The 9,837-nt window shown below is 46.9% G+C and overlaps 1 protein-coding gene across 1 annotated transcript; it reads right to left on the bottom strand.

Moving 5' to 3' along the window:
- Positions 1-292: 292 nt before the first annotated feature.
- TAS1R3 (taste 1 receptor member 3) lies at positions 293-9,141 on the bottom strand. Its single transcript, XM_041419861.1, has 6 exons — positions 8,421-9,141; positions 6,099-6,399; positions 4,432-5,211; positions 3,773-3,979; positions 3,570-3,690; positions 293-2,065 (listed from the first exon to the last, which is right to left on the bottom strand). The coding sequence occupies exons 1-6, from the start codon at positions 8,600-8,602 to the stop codon at positions 1,143-1,145; spliced, it is 2,514 nt and encodes an 837-aa protein (XP_041275795.1). The 5' UTR covers positions 8,603-9,141; the 3' UTR covers positions 293-1,142.
- Positions 9,142-9,837: the final 696 nt, after the last annotated feature.

Genomic DNA, 9,837 nt, shown 5'->3' on the forward strand with positions numbered 1-9,837 from the left:
ATGAATATTAAATGGTCAGATTTATGGACAGTCTTTTCCTGCAGGGCCTGGTGGAGTTAAATCAGATTTTTTTTTCCTTTCCCTAATTCTGGAATGATGATCAAAAGTTATTTAATGTTTCTCTGCTATGGAAGCACAGCCCTGGAGGAGGAATACTGAGAATTTCAGGTGGTTGTGAAGAATCCCTGCAGGCTTCAGGAACAAGAGCTTCCAGGTCAGAGTTTTGGTTTTTTTAATCACACTGAGGAATAATTTTGGATGGAGGTGATCACAAAAATTGGGGACAAGTATCTTTGCAGTGCATCAAAAGTTTCTTTTTTTATTTTTTTAAATGAAAATATTCACTGGTTCAGATTAATTGGCAAATTCTTTAATTGAGCTGGACTGCTTAAATTCCAGTAACACACAGTGGAGAGATGGAAAAATTTTAATCTAGGGAACAAAAGAGCAGAAATGGAAAAACTTTTAAGCAGAATAGTTTCTTGTCAACATGAGTGGGGAAAAGAAAAACCTCAGTGATGGGAGTGGATACTGACTTGGCAACAATGTGAAGTTTTTGGTGATTTTTGCCTGGTTTTTGGGGAGGGAGGAACCTCCTGCTGTGCCTTTGCAGGGTGTGGTTGGCACTGAGCTCATTTCCATGAGTCTGTCCCTGATTTCCATGGGCACAAAGGGAGTGAGCTGGGATTTGAACGGGCAGTGCCCCCTCTGTGCCACACACACAGCTGCTGGCGCCTGCCAGAATGTTCTTTTTGCTTCTCTTATTGGATGGGTTTGACAATTCTTACAAGGCTGGGGAGAGGATTCCTGGATCTGTCTCTGGAGCTCTTAATTAATGAGAAAGGGAAATTACCACAAGTGTTTACAGGGAAGTGCTGTTGGTGACTCACATTTCCAGGCTTGAGAGATTGGTGTAAAACACCATTTCTGGAGGTTCTTTCATTAACTGAACTTAATTTTGGCTCCATTTTGGGGCTGAAATGTTTCCAGAGTGGATGGAGGCTGCTCCTCTGGACTTGCTGAGCCCTGTGCTTCCACAGCCCTGGTTCAGATGTGATTGTGCCTGGAGACACAGTGCTCATAAACAGGATTTTCTCCTTAAAATCCAACCTCTGTGAGGAGCAGGTGACCCAGGGTGTGATTTATTGTCTATCATCTGGCTGCACCTCAGAGGGGTTCTGGAAATAATCCCCCGTGTTCAGATCAGGCCTGAACACCAAGATGTAGCACTTGGGCACGAAGTAACTGGCCAAGATGCCCAGGGTGGTGGCCAGGACGGTGCAAATCTGCGTGACGGCCCTGAGCACCGTCCTGAGCGTGGCAAACATCACCACGAAGAAGATCCAGATGACAAAGTAGATGAAGGTGGCGAAGGTGATGCCCCTGGCCACGTTGTACCTGCCGGCCGGCGTTTGCACCATGAAGGTGCACAGGAAGCAGGCGAAGGCCAGGCAGCCGTTGTAGCCGTGCAGGAGGGCAAAGGCTGCCCAGGACTGGGTGCCACACACCAGCAGCACCTCGCTGGGCAGGGACTCGTAGTCGGCCACCAGGTAGTCGGGGCCCAGGCGGAGGTGGCACAGGCAGAGCAAGGCCTGGATGGCGACGGACGCGGCCGCCGTGAGCCAGGCCCCGCCGTGGGTCACCCAGCGCAGCAGCCCGGGGGCACGGCGAGGGAATTCCGTCAACAGGGTGATCTCCAGGGCCTTGGGCAGCAAGGTGGAGAAGCAGCCGTTGAGGCACAGGGCGTAGGAGAGCTGCTGCAGGCAGCACAGCGCCGTGCTGGGCCTGCCCACGTACAGGCAGCAGCTGAGGCTCTGCAGCAGCAGGCAGAGCAGGGCCAGGAGGCTCCTGGCACCCCCTGCCAGCTGCACCAGCGGGCTCTGCAGGTGCTTCAGGAACAGCAGGGCTGCCACGCCGCTCAGCGTGGCTGTGAAGGCCGTCAGGGTCAGCAGGGCCACGGCCAGGGGCTCGTCCCAGAAGAGGAACCTCTCGCCGCGCTCGTGGCAGCGCGTGCTGCGCGCCGGGGCCCACTGGTGCCGCGGGCACGGGGAGCAGCTGGTGCTGTCTGCAAAGAGAAGCCTTGGGGCATTGGGGACCTGCCACCCACACAGCGATCTGGGGGTGGTTTGGGTGGTGTTTGGGCACGGGGAGCAGCTGGTGCTGTCTGCAAAGAGAAGCCTTGGGGCACTGGGGACCTGCCACCCTTGGGGGTGGGTCACACAGCAATTTGGGGGTGGTTTGGGTGGTGTTTTTTGTGTTGGAGGGTCAAAGCTTGTGGTGGTTCACACTGTGCTTTTTCACCCTCATCCCTGAAGGATCCGTGTGTTTCTTGCCTCTGTTTCCCTTCCCCAGCAATGCCAGGATGTTTTCCTCTGCCTCTCTTCTTCTACCCATGCCCCCAGAATTGCCTCATACCCCTCTCTGCTAGCTCTGCAGATAAAACATAAACGTTTGTCCTCACAGCTGGTGCTGTCTGCAAAGAGAAGCCTTGGGGCACTGGGGACCTGCCACCCTTGGGGGTGGGTCACACAGCAATTTGGGGGTGGTTTGGGTGGTGTTTTTTGTGTTGGAGGGTCAAAGCTTGTGGTGGTTCACACTCTGCTTTTCCACCCTCATCCCTGAAGGATCCGTGTGTTTCTTGCCTCTGTTTCCCTTCCCCAGCAATGCCAGGATGTTTTCCTCTGCCTCTCTTCTTCTACCCATGCCCCCAGAATTGCCTCATACCCCTCTCTGCTAGCTCTGCAGATAAAGCATAAACGTTTGTCCTCATTCCTTCCCTCTGGGCCCAACAGGGGCAGGTCCCCAGTGAGGAGCACAATGGGGAGGGAACACCTGGCAGTGCTTATGGAGGAGCTCATCACACCTCGGCCAGGAGACAGAATAATCCAGTCAAAGCCTTTCAATCGGCCAGACCTCACCTGTGCTGCTCCAGAAGGTGTTTTCTGAGCAGTCTGTGCAGTCATAGCAGCAGAGGTTGAACCCTTTTATTCTTCTGACTTGTCCTGGTTGGCAGCGCCTGAAGCACTCAGATGTGGGCTCCTGGCAAAGGCAGGAGCGAACATCAGCCAGGCACCTCCAGGAGAACAAATCTCCAACCGCGGGCACGGGGAGCAGCTGGTGCTGTCTGCAAAGAGAAGCCTTGGGGCACTGGGGACCTGCCACCCTTGGGGGTGGGTCACACAGCAATTTGGGGGTGGTTTGGGTGGTGTTTTTTGTGTTGGAGGGTCAAAGCTTGTGGTGGTTCACACTCTGCTTTTCCACCCTCATCCCTGAAGGATCCGTGTGTTTCTTGCCTCTGTTTCCCTTCCCCAGCAATGCCAGGATGTTTTCCTCTGCCTCTCTTCTTCTACCCATGCCCCCAGAATTGCCTCATACCCCTCTCTGCTAGCTCTGCAGATAAAGCATAAACGTTTGTCCTCATTCCTTCCCTCTGGGCCCAACAGGGGCAGGTCCCCAGTGAGGAGCAGAACGGGGAGGGAACACCTGGCAGTGCTTATGGAGGAGCTCATCACACCTCGGCCAGGAGACAGAATAATCCAGTCAAAGCCTTTCAATCGGCCAGACCTCACCTGTGCTGCTCCAGAAGGTGTTTTCTGAGCAGTCTGTGCAGTCATAGCAGCAGAGGTTGAACCCTTTTATTCTTCTGACTTGTCCTGGTTGGCAGCGCCTGAAGCACTCAGATGTGGGCTCCTGGCAAAGGCAGGAGCGAACATCAGCCAGGCACCTCCAGGAGAACAAATCAATAAAGCAGAATTAATTGTGCCATTTTTACCTTCTTATCTGCGGTGTGGAACTGGATCTGGGACTGACGGATGTACAGGGACTGGTCGTAGTCCCCCACGGGCAGGTAGGTCAGGGTGCCATCGTCCCCCCAGGCCCAGGAGATGAGTTTGTAGCCCGTGTTTGTGCTGTGGGATTGATCAAACCTGAAGCTCTGGCCGTTCACCTCGAACGGGAGGGTGTTCATGAAGTGCAGCAGCTGGGGAGGAAATCAAACCAAAATTTTGGTCCAGCTGTTCTTGTTTGGAGGATGACAATTCTGCAAGCTGACATCAGCTGTCCCTTAGGTGGGCTGAGATTGTGCCAACCTGGCTGTGAGGTGACAAAATCTGGCTGTTTGCCCCTCAGACCACCTGTGGATGCAACAGCCTGGTCAGAGAGTGAGAAAACTTCATTTTCTTACAGTGGGCTTGTGAGACTTTTAAGGGAGTTGTAGAAAAACGAGGGTAACTTGTTAGTATAAACAACCTGCAGGTGCTGTTTTTCTACTCTGTTTGTGAGAAAGATGTTTTTGTTAATTAGCCAATCAAGCAGAATGTGTCAAATCTGTCTGTAAAAGAGAGGATTTTCCTATTAAACTCCAAAGGGACTATCCTGCAAACCAGCCTTTGAGGGAATCTGTGCCATTCCTGCCTCAGCGCTGACGCTCACCTGCCAGGACCTGACGGGTGTTTTGGGACAGCCCCTGGAGGTGCAGCCCAGGGCTCTGTGCAGGGCGTGGGCAATGCTGTACACGGCCACGTGCACCGGCTGCACCGCCGTCACCCCCAGCATGGGCCAGACGTCCCCGAGGGTGACGTTGCCGCACTGCTGGCAGTGCGTGTCCAGCGCCTCGGCGTCCATCAGGCGGCTCAGCTCCCTGGACTGCCGGCAGAACTCCTCCTGGCTGACGGAGCCGAAGAGCTCGGCCACGTACTCCTGGAAGCCAGGCACTGTCCCCGTCCTCATGACGAAGCCCAGCACTGTCCCGATGCTCTGGATGTTGGGCGTGGAGGCGGTGACGTCCGACAGCATCCAGGTCTCGGTGCCAATCCAGACCTTCTTGCCCAGCCCCGCGCCGATGCTGCGCTCCAGCAGGGCCTGGGCCGGCAGGCTGTGCGCAAACAGCACGACGACGTTGACTTCGGTGCCGTTAATTAACTTAATTGTGTTTTCCAGCTGCCGATCGGCGCCGGGCTCGGCCAGGTCGGTGGGGATGAGCCCCTCGAAGGCGATGCAGATGTTGTTGGCGCCTGCCACGCTCAGGAAGAGGGCCAGGGCCCTTCGGCCGTACTCGTCGTCGCTGGCCACCGTGGCCACCCAGTTCCAGCCGAAGTGGTTGAGGAGCAGCACCACGGCCTCCACCAGGTTCTTGTCGCTGGGCACCGTGCGGTAGAAGGACGGGTAGAGCTCCGTGTCGCTCAGGGTCTCGCTGCTGGCTCCGTAGCTCACCTGGGGGAGGAATGGTCTCACTGCCAAAGAGTTGATAAGGTTTATTGAAACCTTATCAAAAGTACAACAATCAATAGAGGAAATTTCTCCAAGGCTCGGGAAAGGATTCTTGGGTGCATCTCTGGAGCTGCTGAGTAAGAGATTTACTTGAGAAATTCCTATAAGAAATTGATATTAATACTTGAGAAATTCCTATAAGAAATTGATATTAATACTTGAGAAATTCCTATAAGAAATTGATATTAATACTTGAGAAATTCCTATAAGAAATTGATATTAATACTTGAGAAATTCCTATAAGAAATTGATATTAATACTTGAGAAATTCCTATAAGAAATTGATATTAATACTTGAAAACTTGCTATAAGAAATTGATATTAATGCCTGAGAAATGTCTATAAGAAATTTGTATTAATACTTAAGAAATTTCTGTAATAAATTTATATTAAAACCTAAGAAATTACTAGAAGAAATTTCATAAGGAAAGGAAATTGGCAGGAGTGTTTACAGGGTGAGACACTGATATCAAACATCAATTCTGTAGCTTGTCTCATCACCCAAAAGGCAGACTTGAGGCTCTGCACAGAGTCTCTGGATGCATCTCTGGAGCAGCTGAGTAAGAGATTTGATAAGGAAATTGCCAGGAGTGTTTATAGGGTGAGACACTGATATCAAACACCAGTTCTGGAGCTTGTCTCATCACCCAAAAGGCAGAATTGAGGCTCTGAAGAGAGTGTCTGGATGCATCTCTGGAGCAGCTGAGTAAGAGATTTGATAAGGAAATTGCCAGGAGTGTTTACAGGGTGAGACACTGCTATCAAACACCAGTTCTGGAGCTTGTCCCATCACCCAAAAGGCAGACTTGAGGCTCTGCAGGGAGCTTTACCTGTGGGATCAGGAAGGAGCTGAAGAGCTTGGCAGTGAGCAGGCACAGGTCCGACTTGTGGGGCCCGATGACGGCGGTGACGCGCGGCCGGTACTCGCTGTAGTCGCACAGGACCCCGATGGCCCTGCTGCCCTTCTGGGTGAGGAAGAGGAGGCCGGGCTGCAGGGCCACCAGGGGCTCGAAGCACGTGTCGTACATGTCGTAGCCCAGGGTGACTCCCGGCAGCAGCCGGCTGCAGTTGTTGATCTGCTCGACGGCAAATTTCATGGCCAGGGCCCAGATGAGCCCGTCCGTGAATAACCTGGCAGGGGACACGGGGACGTGGCCTGGGGCAGCTGGCTCCTCGCTTATACGTATTTTTATATAATTATTGGCATAACGGATTTCTATATTTTATATAATTATTGGCATAACTGATTTCTATACGTATTTTTATATAATTATTGGCAAAACTCATTTCTATATGTATTTTATATAATTATTGGCAGAACTGATTTCTATATGTATTTTATATAAGTATTGGCATAACTCATTTCTATATGTATTTTCATATAATTATTGGCATAACTGATTTCTGTATGTATTTTATATAAGTATTGGCAGAACTGATTTCTATATTTTATATAATTATTAGCATAACTGATTTCTGTGTGTATTTTATATAATTATTGGCATAACCGATTTCTATATTTTATATAATTATTAGCAGAACTGATTTCTGTATGTATTTTATATAAGTATTGGCAGAACTGATTTCTAGATGTATTTTTATATAAGTATTGGCAGAACTGATTTCTGTATGTATTTTATCTAATTATTGGCATAACTGATTTCTATATTTTATATAATTATTAGCAGAACTGATTTTTATATGTATTTTATATAATTATTAGCATAACTGATTTTTATATGTATTTTTATATAATTATTGGCATAACTGATTTTTGTATGTATTTTATTGATTCATTTACAATTTAAGCATTTGCTTCACTTCAAGCATTTGATTAACTTACAGTTTAACTGTTTGATTCATTAACTATTTAACTGTTTAACTGATTCATTTACAACGTGTTTGCTTCAATTTAACTGATCCATTTACAATTTAAGTGTTTGATTCAATCTAACTGATCCATTTACAATTTAAGCATTTGATTCATTTACAGTTTAAACTGTTTGATTCATTCACTATTTAACTCTTTGATTCAATTTAACCGATTCATTTACAATTTAAGTGTTTGATTCAATTCAACTGTTTGCTTCAATTTAAGTGCTTGATTCATTTACAATTTAAGCATTTGATTCATTTACAGTTTAATTGTTTGATTCATTAACAATTTAACTGTTTAACTGATTCATTTACAACGTGTTTGATTCAATTTAACTGATCCATTTACAATTTAAGTGTTTGCTTCAATTTAACTGATCCATTTACAATTTAAGTGTTTGCTTCAATCTAACTGATCCATTTACAATTTAAGTGTTTGCTTCAATCTAACTGATCCATTTACAATTTAAGTGTTTGATTCAATCTAACTGATCCATTTACAATTTAAGTGTTTGATTCAATCTAACTGATCCATTTACAATTTAAGTGTTTGCTTCAATCTAACTGATCCATTTACAATTTAAGTGTTTGATTCAATCTAACTGATCCATTTACAATTTAAGTGTTTGATTCAATCTAACTGATCCATTTACAATTTAAGTGTTTGCTTCAATCTAACTGATCCATTTACAATTTAAGTGTTTGATTCAATCTAACTGATCCATTTACAATTTAAGTGTTTGATTCAATCTAACTGATCCATTTACAATTTAAGTGTTTGCTTCAATCTAACTGATCCATTTACAATTTAAGTGTTTGATTCAATCTAACTGATCCATTTACAATTTAAGTGTTTGATTCAATCTAACTGATCCATTTACAATTTAAGTGTTTGCTTCAATCTAACTGATCCATTTACAATTTAAGTGTTTGATTCAATCTAACTGATCCATTTACAATTTAAGTGTTTGATTCAATCTAACTGATCCATTTACAATTTAAGTGTTTGCTTCAATTTAACTGATCCATTTACAATTTGTTTGCTTCAATTTAACTGATCCATTTACAATTTAAGTGTTTGATTCTAGCCCCGAGGAAGCCAGTGCTGCTAAAACCCTTTATCAAGTCCAGACTAAAGTCTGACAGCACCAAAAATCCACAAAACCATTTCCAGTTGGGGACCAGCTGACATCCCAGCGCTCCACCCCTCCAAGTCTCCTGTGCTCCATCCCAGAACCCCATATTTTCCCTTTTTTCCCCCAAAAGGCAGCCCTTACCTCTGGCAGAGCAGCAGGGTGGGCTCTGAGCGAGCGGTCAGGTTCACCGCGTCCTTCCCGAAGGGGAACAAACCCCCCAGGACAAAATCCCCCGGCCGCCTGAACTGGGCCGAGAGGCACGAGGGGCTCAGGGAGGCAGCACAGCCACAGCCCAGGCACAGCCACAGCCCTGGCAGCTGCATTTTGGGGAAAAACTGGGAAAAGGAAACTCAGCCCTTCCTGGCAAGTCCCTTTAAATAGAGATGGCATTGAATAATGGGGGGGAATTTGTTTGGTAAAATGCTGAAGTCAAAAGCACTGCCCCCATCCTGATTTCCTTTGCTCACTGAATAAATTTCCTTTACTCTGTGGGCAATAATCAAATACCCTCTGAGGGCACCTGGGTGCAAATCCTGATTTCCTTTGCTCAGTGAGTGGCTTTTACTCAGTGATTTACAAATTCATTGGCACTGCTGTGGAAATTTGGGTTCCTCTGGCACAGGTTCGTCAGGTGCTCCACTCTGATTCTGGAAAAAGATTTACACAACAATCATTTTTAGTTTTTAAATTTCAGGTCACCTTATCATAATAATAACCAAATCAGGGAGGCAGCACAGCCACAGCCCAGGCACAGCCACAGCCCTGGCAGCTGCATTTTGGGGGAAAAACCTGGGAAAAGGAAACTCAGCCCCTCCTGGCACATCCCTTTAAATAGAGATGGATGGGGGTGAATAATGGGGGTGAATTTGTTTGGCAAAATGCTGAAGTCAAAAGCACTGCCCCCATCCTGATTTCCTTTGCTCAGTGAATAAATTTCCTTTACTCTGTGGGCAATAATCAAATACCCTCTGGGGGCTCCTGGGTGTAAATCCTGATTTCCTTTGCTCAGTGGCTTTTACTCAGAGTGATTTACAAATTCATTGGCACTGCTGTGGAAATTTGGGTTCCTCTGGCACAGGTTCCTCAGGTGCTCCACTCTGGTAAAAGATTTACACAACAATCATTTTTATTTTTTAAATTTCAGGTCACCTCATCATAATAATAACCAAATCAGGAAGGCAGCACAGCCACAGCCCAGGCACAGCCCTGGCAGCTGCATTTTGGGGGAAAAACCTGGGAAAAGGAAACTCAGCCCTTCCTGGCAAGTCCCTTTAAATAGAGATGGATGGGGGTGAAGTGATGGGAATTTGTTTGGCAAAATGCTGAAGTAAAAAGCACTGCCCCCATCCTGATTTCCTTTGCTCAGTGAATAAATTTCCTTTACTCTGTGGGCAATAATCAAATACCCTCTGAGGGCTCCTGGGTGTAAATCCTGATTTCCTTTGCTCACTGAATAAATTTCCTTTACTCCGTGGGCAATAATCAAATACCCTCTGAGGGCACCTGGGTGTAAATCCTGATTTCCTTTGCTGAGTAGCTTTTACTCAGAGATTTACAA

Source organism: Onychostruthus taczanowskii, unplaced genomic scaffold, assembly GCF_017590055.1.
Source record: "Onychostruthus taczanowskii isolate IOZ18803 unplaced genomic scaffold, ASM1759005v1 scaffold61, whole genome shotgun sequence".
Lineage (NCBI taxonomy): Eukaryota > Metazoa > Chordata > Aves > Passeriformes > Passeridae > Onychostruthus > Onychostruthus taczanowskii.